At 47.5% G+C, this 13,673-nt stretch overlaps 1 protein-coding gene across 3 annotated transcripts in view; it reads right to left on the bottom strand.

The window, feature by feature from the left end:
• The window catches only part of ATRN (attractin), a 900,609-nt gene that overhangs the window by 147,393 nt on the left and 739,543 nt on the right, over positions 1-13,673 (bottom strand). Inside the window, exon 27 of one of the 3 annotated variants that reach the window (XM_085642693.1) lies at positions 9,442-9,577. The exons of the other annotated variants lie outside the window; for them this stretch is intronic. Within the exon in view, the coding sequence (XP_085498819.1) occupies positions 9,575-9,577 (3 nt within the window). The 3' untranslated portion in view covers positions 9,442-9,574. Of the gene's footprint in view, positions 1-9,441; positions 9,578-13,673 lie in introns of those variants that run through there. 3 annotated transcript variants of the gene reach the window in all.

The raw sequence follows: 13,673 nt of genomic DNA, 5'->3' as shown, positions 1-13,673 counted from the left end.
CAGGTCCCTGGGCCTTCCCACCCTTGCTGGATTTAATACTATCCCACACTTCGGCAATAGTGATGTCCAAGGATATAACAGGCCATCTGTCGTCATGGGAATCTCCGATTCTGGTCGAATCAAAGATCTGGGAAAAATGGGTAACCCAGCTCTCTGAACTAACATTAGCTGTTAATTCTGGGATCTTTTCGTCCTTCAAAAAAGGGCTATTTACTGTTGCCCAAAATAGAGAAGAATCCGCTGTAGAGGCTGCTAGATCTAATTTTTCCCAAGCCTCTTGTCTTAGTTCAGTTTTCCTGGACTTGGTAGCCATCTGATAAATCCCTCTTAATTCCCTGATGGTTCCGATATCTCTCTTCTTATCTGACAATGCTATTTTAAGTTTTTTAAGTGCGATAGGGCAGGCGTGGTCAAACCATCCCTTGGGCTGGTGTTTCGTACCCTTGTGCGGTACAGTGAAGTTGCTATTTATAATTAAATTAAGATTGGTAAAAGTATGCAAGATTTCAGCATTTCCCTCCTCCCGTTCTAATATAGTAACTATTTCTGTGAGACACTTTGACACAATGGCATTGGACTGAATGTCCGCTTTATTGCCTTTCCATCTGATACGAATACCGTTAGGGCGATGGGGCTCGATATTAGTAATGGTACATGGGGCTGACACAGGTCGTTCCTTCCATAAAATTAACTCGGCAGTGATACAGTTATGGTCGCTAATCATGTTGTCTACAACCACAGGGGTAGAGCACCTTGGAGCGATTCCGGATGATAAACAGATAAAATCAATCACTGTGTTGGCGTTCCTTCCCGTATAAGTGGGGACAACTTCGCCTGAGTTGTTAGTCTGATTAGCCAATATTTCCATGTCATATGTCGTTAAGATTTTGTTCAAAGAATTACCATATGCGTTGTGAGGGAAATGGGGGACCCCATCCCCCCAACAATCAATAAAGCCACATACCCTTTGGGTGGCAAAAGGACACACCATTGTATTGAAGTCTCCCACCCAGATGATATCAAAAACAATATCAAACTTAGTTACTATATCTTCCATAGCAGATTCTAATGCGAGTACAACCTGGTACCTTGAGTTATCAAAGACATTGTTATAAAAATTAATTAAAAGCATATTCCTGTCCTGCTCCTGTTGAAGCCATAAAATCTGAGAATGTGTGCCAACCAACACATGTTTTTTGACTTTGACAGGTATATCAACAGCAATCATAACCAATAGCCCACCCTTGGCTCTACCCGATGATGAGGCCTCAGCTGGTAGGTTATAAGAAACAAAGCCATTGTAATTGATTGGATCAACACACCAGGTTTCCTGAAAACATAAAATGTTAAAAGTGTTAATAAATTCAGCCCATCCTGGGCAAGTAATCTTAGAGGAATGTCCAGCAATGTTCCAGCTAGCGATCGAACAGACACTCTGGCTCCGGGATCTAAGGCGGGAAGGGGGGTTAGTGGAGTCAGAAGGGGTGGGACTGCAGGGCTGGTCACTGAGCAAAGGGGCACAATTCTCGCCTTCACAGTGGCCAAACTTTCCAGCGGTAATAACAGACCCACTGACGTTCACTGGGTCTGGAACCCTCACAGCATCAGTCCCTCCCTTATCTCCCGTGATATTAGCCACAATGGTTGACTCAAACAGATCTATCCCCAGTCAATCATTCCCGTCTAGTCCGCTCAATGCTTCAAATCGATTTACCATGGTAAAGATAGGACCAGGGGGAACATACTTATCTTTTTCCCTCACCCCAGTATGTACAGTATTTGGACGGGTGTTATGGTGCCTGTAAAAATAACCTAAAGGCCGAAGGGATATCCCTTGGTCCAATGAGGGAGACGATTGCGCTCTTAGCAGAGCTGTGGAAGCAAGGTGCGGGTTACGGAAATTAACTATAAAACAATCACCCCCACAGGTCTTACGCGAGCTCCCAATCCAATCAGCTCTTCTAGTACTTATGATATCCTTTGCCAAGGCTACTGGAAAGCCGCACTCCCGGTGCAGCCAGTCCACAGTTTTATTTTTCAAAGAAACATGGCTTTCACTGGAGTTACGGCCAATTTCTTTAACTTGTGGCACATTGGTAAGAACCGCCACGAACGGAGCGCAGGCTGGGGGCAGGTCGGGCCTGGGGGTCCCCAAATTTTTTACGCCAGGACCAGGGGTATATGGCAATCCTTGTTGGTCCGGGATCGGCAGGGAATCAATGGCATTTCTACTTTCATTAACTTGCACGCCTAGTGAGATCTTAGTGGGGTTGACCGCTGGGTTAACTAACTCAGGGGCCGGTCGGAGAGCAGGACTGTTTACTGGGGTTTCAGCGATCGCTTGAGCACCAGTGCTTGCTTTAAGGTGAGATTCTAACAGACCTCCCAGCCTAGCCACCTCAGTAATTGCCATATCTAATTTATTCATTAAAGGTTTGATTAGTAAGTCAAACTTGGCGTCAATCATGCTAATTAGAAGGTCCAACTGACCGCTTTCAATAATGACCGGATTACTATCCATCACAGTGGGAGGGGTTTGGGTAGAATTCACAGCTAAAGGATCAATTCTCTTAGGTAATGCTCTCCCCCCCCCCCCCCCTCCTAGAATGCACAGTCTTATTGTATGTCTTATTATGTGACCGACTGGAACGTAATATTCTTTGCGATGTGGTAGCCGCTGTAACAGCAGTCGAAGAGTCTACAGTACATGTTAGGTCCTCAGGAGATGGATCAACTATGTTGGTGTCATCAGCGGGGGCAACCACACTCAGATCTGCCGTATCATGGGTCCGATCATGATCACGGAGCTCATAGTTAGCATTGACATTGTCTGTAGCAGATAAATGGGAAGGAGGGTTGATATCTACAAGAATAGGGTCAATAACCTCCACCCGCCCCAATGATTTTCTCCGCTCTTGATTTATTTTATCTACAATCTTCACCAAATAATTGTCCATGGTTGATTTAGTCGTGGGAGGTTTGGCTTTAGACATGGGGTACTCTAACACCACACTGCTATGAATCAATAAAGATAAACAATTATTTCCCCTGGCACTTCTCTCGCGTTCCCCTCAGTCCGCAGTAACCAGTTACCAGGTAGTGCCACAAAAAGAAGACAAGGGGTGGATGGAGCCCCTCCCGTCCTCAACGAACAACAGGATGCCACAGACCTGCACCTAGTATTGATAACAGTACCTTCACACACTGTCCCACTATCCGTGTCGCGGCACCTCAGGGGGGTGGCCCAGCCCGGCCTCCTCTGGCCTCTGACGGCCACAGACGGTCCCGCCCTTGTCCCGGGCTTCTCCCGGCGCCGACCCGCGCGCGGTCCCGCGACGCGGAGGGAGCCTCTGAACAAGTAGCGCCTCCGGGCGCGTCGTCCTGCGTGAGTGGGCGGGGCTAAGGGGAATGCTGGGGCTTGCGGTTCTACCCTGCGGCAGCCTCAGGTGGCGCGAGGCAGCAGCGGCAGGGGAACCGGGCGTCCACACGAAGCTGAAGAGAGGATCACAACAGCCCCCAAGAGCCTGGTAGGTGCAGCGCTTGTCCACTTCAAAGCGACTCATTTCTGCCCTTACCACCTGGTTGTCCCTTCTATTCTCCTCCACACACACAGAGGCAAATCTCTTCGAAAGATTATGCAAGCACTTACCAATTGGGTGGATCACACAAAGTAGGAAGTTGTCCAAAAGGACCCTTGACAATGAATCAAGTAATTTTAAGTCTCTGAGATGGCAGATAAATATGAAAATGCAAAGCAGCAATCAATTTTTAGAATTAAAGTGCTTTCAACGTCATAAACTGATTAAAGCACTGGCAAGATATGCAGACCTCACATGTTTCAGTGCTTCGCAGAATAATTAATACACCTATGCGAATAACCAAGTCTAGGAAATAATCAAACTAAACACCCACATAGCCAATAAACAGTTTTCTGATTCCCATCAACTATTTAAAAACCTACATTATCAGGAAGAATTATGCAAAATAAATACCATTTTCTTGAGGCATCAGAAAACCCAAGAAAAAGTTCAGTTACTACATAAAGATAACTTCCTTGGTTTGGTTACCAGCGACTGGAAATCACATGTTGAGACAACTAAGAAGTTGAAACTGTTCTGCTCAAACGTTAGAAACTGGATCAATCAGATCAGACAGCTCTTTTTCAAACAAACAAAAATCCTAATGTTCCTAAAACACATCTATAAACTTTCTAGCTTAAGCAAACACAGATCAAAAAGCACAAAGAAAATGCAAAGAAAATGCCGGAATTTTATGCTGAAACTTCTGCAAAGAACACATTATGCTGCTGGAAGTAGACAACAGGTTTATTCCAATTTAGACAGAAGTTAAAAAGTTGTCAAGAGCCATGCAGCAAAAAGGTCAACATCCATGAAAGAGAATTTGACACACAGCTCAAATCGAATGTGATAAAGTTAATTAAGCAGGATGTTTCAGACATTAAATAAACGCCTACAAACAGTTCTATCTGTTCGAACTGAAATCACCACAAAATGACCACCTACAAATGAGTAAATGAAGAAATGGTCAGAGAACATTAGAGAGCTCAGAGGGATTCACTGTTACATATCCTTGAAACTTCGGGCCACTCAATTTTAAGCACACCCCTCTAGGTAACTACAGAAAAAGAAAAACAGTGTAATGTTTTAACAACTGCTAACTTTGTCTGAGCTTATATTTCTATGATAGGAATCACATTGTTTATATGTTTTGACCACATAGAGAACCGGAAAATTTCAACTATATCTAAAACGGGGAAACATAGAAGATAAGAAGATCAGGACTAACTTTGTTCTGTGACTAGTTCTTCTAAGCGATGCTAGTTATGGCAGGCAGCGGGGAATATCCGGGGAAAGTGCAATGAGGCTACAAATGTAACTGAAAATATAGAACTTGCCTTCAACCCGGAAAATGCAAGAAACCACTAAGGAAGAATGGAATAACTTAAGGAAAAAGAACAAAGGATGATGCTAGGAGACTGATAAAGTCGACCTTTTAAGGACATGCTTTGCCCACCTATCCCCACACTCATTTTTTCTCATCTTCTCTTTACCATCACCTGCAGTGTTTTGAAAACTTCACTGTAATATGCCACTCCGCAACAATTTCCTAGGTATTTTCTTGAGAGGAAGGAATCGTACAACCAAAAGTGGTGTTGAGGGATGCCTGTGTACTCTGGTAATAATAATGGTGAAGTAAAGCCCCCCACCAACTTGTCTTCAATGCCAAAAGGCCATAAGAGAATTATATTTGGCTAGCAAAAATGTATCACATAGTATTTAAAAATACATTACATGATCAGTAGTTATGAGGAAGCACTGTTTTGCTAGTTGGTGCATGGAATATAATCAGAAATACTGCAAGTAGACATTATTTCGTTCCGGCATTTAGCCATTTAATGGGTTACACATTATAACAGTGCATATATAGCTCACGATTTGTAAATGTAGACTTGTAAACAATATGTAAATGAAAACCTATAAAAGACAGTTATATTAAAATTCTCCAGAATCTGTGCTTTATTTTAACTGAGAATTTTGTTGGCCGCATGGTTTATACCAAACATGCGTATGGATGATGGCGTTAACCAGCAATAACATTCAATGAAATACTGAATTCTAAGAAAACAAAAGTATCTATCTACTTTTAGTAATGTTAGAAGTAATTGAAATACTACTCCATTAATGGTCTATCAGCTGGTTAACAATAAAGGCACAAGTTACTACATTAGTTAGTGATAGATTCCTTACCTTAGAATATCCCCAATCGTCAGACTGGATCGGGAAAGTTTTTTCGTTAGCGGGTCAGTAGGTGGCGTCGTGCAGCTCCGCATCCGTCGCTGGCGTCGTATGCACCGAGATGACATCACGGAGACTACTTAGGTGCCACCCATACGCACGGACGTCAGTTGTGTACACAACTTTCCGCGCCAGGAATGCAGAGCCATGCAAGAAACTGACCACTGGTGCCAAGAAACTAGGGCCCTGAAAGATGATTAAGTTCACCCTAGTAATCAGTTCGCAGAAAGGGGAGGATGGGCAGTGCGGTAAGGAATCTATCACTAACTAATGTCTCTTACAGATATATCGTTACACAAGTAGTAACTTGTGCATTTGAAAGAAACACGTTAGTGATAGATTCCTTACCTTAGAATAGATACCCCAGCAATACCACCCCCGGTGGTGGGTCTGCGAATAGATTACACCAGAAAGTCACGGAGAACAGAACGGCCAAAGAAGCAGTCTCTCCGGACTGGACTGTCATGGCAGTAATGCTTGGTAAACGTGTGCAGCAAGGCCCACGTAGCTAGGTGATAGCTACCAGGAAAGCCGCCTTGAGAGTAAGAAGACGTAAAGGACAGGTATGAAGGGGCTCAAAAGGAGCGCACATCAGAGAGGTCAAGACAAGATTTAAGTCCCATTGAGGCATTATGAAAGGCACGGGAGGAAACGTGTGCGTAATGCCTTTCAAGAAACCGTTAACATCCGGGTACTTAAAGAGAGAAGGCTGATCTGGAAGCCTTAGAAAGGCGGAGATGGCCGAAAGATAAGCTTTGATAGTGCCCAGAGCAGAACCCTGCTGGGCCAAAGATAGCAGGAGCAGAAGGACCTCAGAAAGAAGGGCAGAAAGGGGATCCACAGACTTTGCTGTGCACCATGCCACAAACTTGTTTCACCGGCAGGTGTACACCGTCTTAGTGGAGGGATGCCTGGCTGCCAGAATGACATCACAGACTTCGGGAGGAGGATCGAAAGCGGTCAACTGTCGCCGCTCAACCTCCACGCATGGAGGCGGAGGCTGGACAGGTTCAGGTGGAGGACCGTCCCCTGCTGCTGTGACAGAAGATCCTCCCGAAGAGGCAGTCGGATCGGAGGATCGATAGCCATGCTGAGTAGCTCGGGATACCAGTATCTCCGCGCCCAATCCGGAGCCACAAGGACGACTTGGGCCCGGTCGCGCCGAATCTTCTTCAGCACTCTGGGCAAAGCGTCGCCGAGCGAGTGCCTCCTTGAAAATTTCAACGCGCAGAACTGATGACATTGTGCGTTCTCTTCGGTGGCAAATAGATCTAACCAAGGCTCTCCCCACTGCAGAAAGAGACCTTGCGCCACCTCAGAGTGAAAACGCTATTCGTGATCCATCAAGCACCTACGGCTGAGTTCGCCCGCCCTGGCGTTCAGAGAACCTGCCAGGTGTTGTACCACCAAGGTAATGCCTTGATGTTCCAGCCACGTCCAGAGGCGCAGAGCCTCTTGACATAGGGTCCACGACCCCACCCCGCCCTGTTGGTTGCAATACCACATGGCGGTGTTGTCCGTGAACACCTGCACCACACTTCCCCGGACAAAGGGAAGGAATGCCTTCAGAGCAAGTCGGATCGCCCGAATCTGCAGAAGGTTGACATGGAGCCGGAACTCCGCCAGAGACCAGAGTCCTCTGATCTCCGCCTCTCCCAAGTGGCCTCCCCATCCCAGGAGGGACGCATCCGTCACCACTGTGTGCTCCAGTTGGGGAAGGGAGAGAGATCTGCCATTGACCCAATCGCGATTCGTGAGCCACCACTGCGATTGTCGTGCAGTGCCCTCCGAGATCTGGACATGATCAGACAGGTTGCCCTGATGCTGCGCCCACTGGAACTTCAGGTCCCACTGCAGAGCACGCATATGCCATCTGGCATTTTTCACTATCAGGATGCCATCAGGCCCAGGAGCCGGAGGGTCATCCTGACTGAAACCCAGGAGAGAGGCTGAAAGATTGGAATCCGAGCCTAAATATCCCAGACTCGCTGCTCGGGAGGAGAAACCCGAAACCGCGTCGTATTCAGAACCGCTCTGATGAAGGTAAGCTTCTGAGAGGGGCTCAGGTGCGACTTCGGCACGTTGATGGAGAACCCCAGCAAATGCAGGAGGTCGGCCGTAGTCTGAAGGTGGGAGATGACTGCCTGGGCCGAGCTCGCCTTCAACAACCAGTCGTCGAGGTAGGGGAAGACTGACACCCCTAACCTGCGCAGATGAGCTGCGACCACCGCCATCACCTTCGTGAACACCCGCAGGGCGCTGGTAAGGCCGAAGGGTAGCACGGCATACGGAAAATGCCCCGGGCCTACCATAAACCGCAGGTAACGTCGGTGGGCCGGCAGGAGGGGGAAGTGAAAATATGCATCCTGCAAGTCCAACGCTACCATTCAGTCTCCAGGGACGAGGGCAGCCAAGACCTGAGCCAGAGTCAGCATCTTGAACTTCTCCTTTTGAAGGAAGCGGTTGACGTTCCGGAGGTCCAAGATGGGACGCAGACCCCCTTTGTCCTTCCTGGGGACCAGAAAGTAGTGGAAATAACAACCACTCCCCACTTCCGGCCCAGGAACGCACTCGATGGCTCCCTTGGCCAAGAGGGTCGTAGCTTACTGCTGGAGAGTTGCCAAATGTTCCCCCGACATGCGGTGGCACCGAGGTGGCATGGCTGGAGGGGTAGACTGAAAGGGAAAGGAGTAACCCTTGTGGATGATCTGCAACACCCACTTGTCCGATGTGATAGTGTGCCAGTGGGGGAGGTGATGGCGAATCCTGCCATCTGGGCTCCGAAGTAGCCACAGGGGCAGAATCACTGTCCCCCTTGTCAGCATCCGGGAATCGACAGGGGGACGTCGGAGAGCGTCAACGCTTCTTCAACTTCATTTTGTGTCGTCTCTTACCCGAATCCGAGGGTGAAGACTTGGAGCCCGAGGAGCGATGATGGTGGCCCTGCGAGCGTTCCCTGGAGCGGCCCCTGGACCACGAACGGCAAGGGGACGAGTGCCGGACCTCAAACAGCTTCCGGCACCACTCCCTCAAGGCCTTCGGGGCATTGGCCAAACAGTCCATGCTGGCCGGGAGTCGTGGTCGCTCTCCAGGCAGAAAAGACAGACGTCGTGGGGGTCCGTCACCGACATATTGCAGCAGCAGGCCCCACAAGACTTAAAACCAGGCATCCCTACAGCACCGAACTCACACTTACAGGAGACAAAAAGTCTCAAAAAGATAGTCAAAAAGTGACTAAGGTACGTGCTCTAACCGGATCTGCGCTTACTGGCACGGAAAAAGGAAGAACTGACGTCAGCGCGCATGGGTGGAGTTTCCGCGACGTCATCTCGGCACATACAATGCCAGCGACGGACGCGGAGTTGCACGACACCACCTACTGACGTGCAGGGGTACTGCTAACAAAAAACTATGTGGATCCAGTCTGACGCCTGGGGATATTCTAAGATAAGGAATCTATCACCAACGTGTCTCTTTCAGATATGGCACTAAATTTTTATTACAAATTCTTCAATGGAACAGTTCATGAGAAAATAATAGGAAATTTCCTGGACAATTATGGTCCCTTTGGCACCTTCAACAACTCCAAGACGGCATGCCACGATGTTAGGAGCCACTGGGTGAGGACATTGCTCGGCCATAGGAGGTCTCCTTATGATAGCTATTTTCTGAAGCTTGTTAGAAGCGAAAAAAATCCTGCACATCTTCTGCAGGGCTTGCATCAGGTGTACTTTGCAAGAATCCCAAAATTTGCCATGTTACTGTTTGGCAGAAAAAAAAACACTAGCTAAGCAATGGATCATATACATCAACAGCACCTACACATCTAAGCTACGACGTGAAACAACACAAAATATAGTGCTTATGTGACGATTAAAACGGGTCTTTGAGTCAATCATCATTAAGAAAATATAACTTTATATCTGACAGCATCATAGAAGAGCTAATAAAGCGCAAACTGCAGCTTAACATTGAAGTCAACCACTCAAGCAAATGACCGCTGGAACCACTGTCAATATGAGAAAAGTGTACTTAACTAAGCAAGCAGCTTCTCTCCTGTGACGGGTTACTTGGAAGTGCATTAATCGGCCACGTGCAGAACGAGAGCACCATGACTAGCATGTAGAGAACTTAAAGATTGGATCAGCAGAGCCAGGCACTCTTATGTGAAGTAGCGGAGTGCTGTTCCTTCCGAGTACGAAACAGCAGTCTATATTGCACGTGGGTAGTGCATAAAAATGCACTTCATAAGGTGAGCTCAGTACTGATCTATGGAAAGTATTGCTTCAATACTTGCTAAAGACGTTGCCCTACAATTCCCTTTTGCCGCTGCTTCTCAGGTGAAACCAGACTCGTCTATACTGCTGCCCTTCAAATCTTCCTCCAGTCTGTCCACCCCGTGTACCGCTGTACTGTCCATCTACAGGCTTTCACTTGTCTTAATGTCTTCAGGTCACTGCCTTAAGTGGGAACGTTGAATTAGCGCCAGTGAGGACATCTTGTGTATTGCAATTTTGTGTTTTAGATGGTTCTTCTCGCTATGATGGCACATTAAGTTGATATCTAAAAAGCATCGGCAGAGAAGTAATAGTGTTTTAAAATTAGCAGAAGAAAAAAAAAAAAAAAGAAAATTGGATATTGGATATTTCCAATTCAGGAAGAAAACATTACTTGGTAACAACTAAACGCTGTGAACAGGCAGGTGTAATACCAGCATCCCAAACTACTGCCCACCACTACCTCCTACTAGCAAAATGAATCAGACCTCTATTTGTCAGGGGATAAACCCTTCAGAAATACCAGAAGGAAAACTGTGACATATGAATATTCCATCACCATCCATGCAGTCTACTGTGCGCTTTTACAGTCAGATTTCAAAAGCCACAGCTGTTCCTCTATATCTCCAGTTACAACATGCTCTGAAAACAACATATGTTAAGTTTCCCAATTATGCATGGCCATCACACTAAGCATGTTTGTGACACAATAAATCAATCAATCTGTACTTATAAAGCACAGCTTATCACCTGTGAAGGTATCTAGGCGCTGGGCTGAGGCTCTCAGTTGAAGAGCCAGATACTAAGTCCCTTCCTGAAGTCCGCCAATGAGAGTGCTGTTAGAAGGTGGAAGGGAATTAAAGGATTTGGCGAGGAGGTGGGAGAAGGATCAACCTTCGGTGTGGCAACGGCAGATGCGCGGTGTCTGTGCGATGGTGAGGTGAGCAGAGCAAAGGTACTGGATGGTTGGTGGAAGTTCAAGCAGTGGTTCATGTATGCCAGTCCTAGGTCGTAGAGGGTTTTGTAGGCATGGGTCAGGAGCTTGAAGTGGCATCTCTTCTGGATGGGTAGTCAGTGGAGGTCTCAGGTGCTGGGAGATGTGGGTCTCATCCAGGTTGAAACGTTCTTCATGCAGTTGTGAAGGTTGTTTCTTGACGTAGTGGGGTCCTCTGAGAATGAGAGGATGAGCTGTGTGTCGTGGGCGTAGGAGATGATGTTAATGTTGTGGGCTCTGACAATGTCTGCTAGCTGCGTCATATAGATGTTGAAGAGGGTGGAACTGGTGGATGAGTGCCGCAGATGGTGCGCTTGTGCTCTTGTGCTGTGAGGTCAAGAGAGACAAATCCTCTGTGTGCACACCGTGAGGAGGGATGCCATCCATGTAGGAGTGCCATCTTTGATGCCGATCTGGTGCAGAAGGTATATTAGTGTGTGGTGGGAGACAATGTCAAAGACAGCGGTGGGGTCGAAAAGAATCAGGGTGGCTGCCAGGGTGGCTGCTTCTCCTCGGTCGAGTAGGGTACAGATGTTGTCTGTCATTGCGATCAGGGATGTCTTGGGGCTATGGTTAGCTCTGAATCCAGACTGGGAGTGTGTCTAGAAGGTTACTTCTCTCTAGGTGTTCAGCGAGTTAGAGGTTGATGGCCCTCTCCACAACTTTGGCAGGGAACGGGAGCAGCAACATAGGGCAATAGTTCTGGAGGTAGTAGGGGTCTGCTTTCGGGTTTTTGAAGAGGAGACGGACCTCTTGAGTGTTTCCAAGCATCGGCAAGGTGGCTGTGGAGATGGACCATTTGAGGATGGTGGTGAGCTAGTGGCTAATCTCGTCGCTTCCAAGGTTGAAGAGTCGATGGGGGTATGGGTCAGTGGGTGCACCTGAGTGAATGGCTCGCCCTTCCTCAGGGCTATGTGCTGAAGACGGTTAATAGAGAGGTGGGGCATGGTGGTGGTATTGCACTAATTATTAAAGATGTCTATAACTGTAGTTTTATAAAAGAAACTATTGTGGAATGTGAAAGTGCAGCGTTTAAAGTTATGCTGACCCCTAATTTCACTATGTCAGGCCTTTTAGTTTACCGGCCCCCGGGTCCCGCAACCGGCTTCAGGGAGGACTTTGAGTAAAATTGCAGGCAGGGCGTCAAATTTTACTATTTTAGGGGATCTCAACCTTCATTTTGAGATGCATGAGAAAGCGGTGATTTCGAACCTGCTGGCAGATTTGGAGGCCTTTCAGTTGATGCAATGCGTCTCTGCGAATACTCATGAGGCAGGGCATTTGCTGGACCCTATATTCTCGAATCTACATCCTTTACAGGTCTCCTCTCCAGTTCCCCAGGCCTGGACGGATCATTTCTTAGTCCCTTTTGTGCTGCGATTGCAGGGGAAAGCTGTACCCCTACGCTCTGTCCCCGTGCTGAAGCGTCCTTGGCATAAATTAGATCTTTGCCAACTTTCGGCCTGCTTGGCCGATAGTAGGCCTTTAATGCCCTCTGACATGGAGGCAGCAATTTCTTGCTTCCATGAATGGGTTATTCTGGGCCTGGATACTTGTATCCCGGCCCGCCTGGGAGCAAGAAGTACAAGGTCTTCCAACCCTTGGTTTGACACATCACTTGTGTCTGCCAAAAAGGGCTGTAAGCAGCTGGAACGTGTCTGGAGACGCTCTTATGACGTCTCAGCTAAGCTGGAATATCGGGCTGCCATTAAACAGTATCACCGACTTATCCGGAAGGTGCAAGCTGAGTATGTGGCTAAAGAAATCTTGGCAAGCACTAATCCTGCCAAGTCGGTGTTTGCCCTGCTTAAAAGTATGAAAAGTGCAGGCTCTGTGGTATCCTCCCCGATTGTCTCCAATCAACAGTGTAGTGAGCTGGCTCGTTACTTCCTGGATAAGGTTGAGCAGATCTATTCCAACCTGCTGCCGGTAGATCTGTGTGCTGGGAGTGAGTCTTCTATCACATCTGGCCCCATGGCGGGTTGTAGCCTGGTATCCTTTCCATCTCTATCTTCCAACGAGTTTGATGTACTCTGTTTGAAGATTAAGTCTGGATCCCCAGCTGATCCCCTGACTCCTGCCTTATTTCGTCAACTCCACTCTGTGATCGTCCCTTGGGTTATGGGTTTAGTGAATCTATCCTTGTCTTCTGCAGTGGTCCCCAGGGTTTGGAAACATGCCAAAGTTGTTCCTTTACTTAAGAAACCCTCCCTGGACCCTGTGGAACCGGGCAATTATCTCCCTGCTCCCGTTTCTGGCTAAGGTGACGGAATCTCATATCAACTCTGCCCTTTCGGAGTATATTGGTCAAAACTCCATTCTGGACCCCTTGCAACATGGCTTCCGTGTGCGTCATGGGACCGAATCTGCACTGTTGGCAGTGTCGGAAGCTATTAGGGATAGTCTGGATAGGGGTGACTCTGTAGCTTTGGTCCTTTTGGATCTAAGTGCCGCCTTCGACACCATTTCACATGCAACTTTATTAACTCGTCTGCAGGAAATTGGTGTTGAGGGTGAGGCTTTGGGCTGGTTCCGCTCCTTCTTAGAGGAAAGGTCTTTCCAAGTCTCCATGCCTCCGTTCCATTC

The sequence above is a fragment of the Triturus cristatus genome, chromosome 2_2 (genome assembly GCF_964204655.1).
Source record: "Triturus cristatus chromosome 2_2, aTriCri1.1, whole genome shotgun sequence".
In the NCBI taxonomy this organism is placed as follows: Eukaryota; Metazoa; Chordata; class Amphibia; order Caudata; family Salamandridae; genus Triturus; species Triturus cristatus.
The sequence above is the reverse complement of the archived record's forward strand: the minus strand, read 5'-3'. Positions and strand labels throughout refer to the sequence as shown.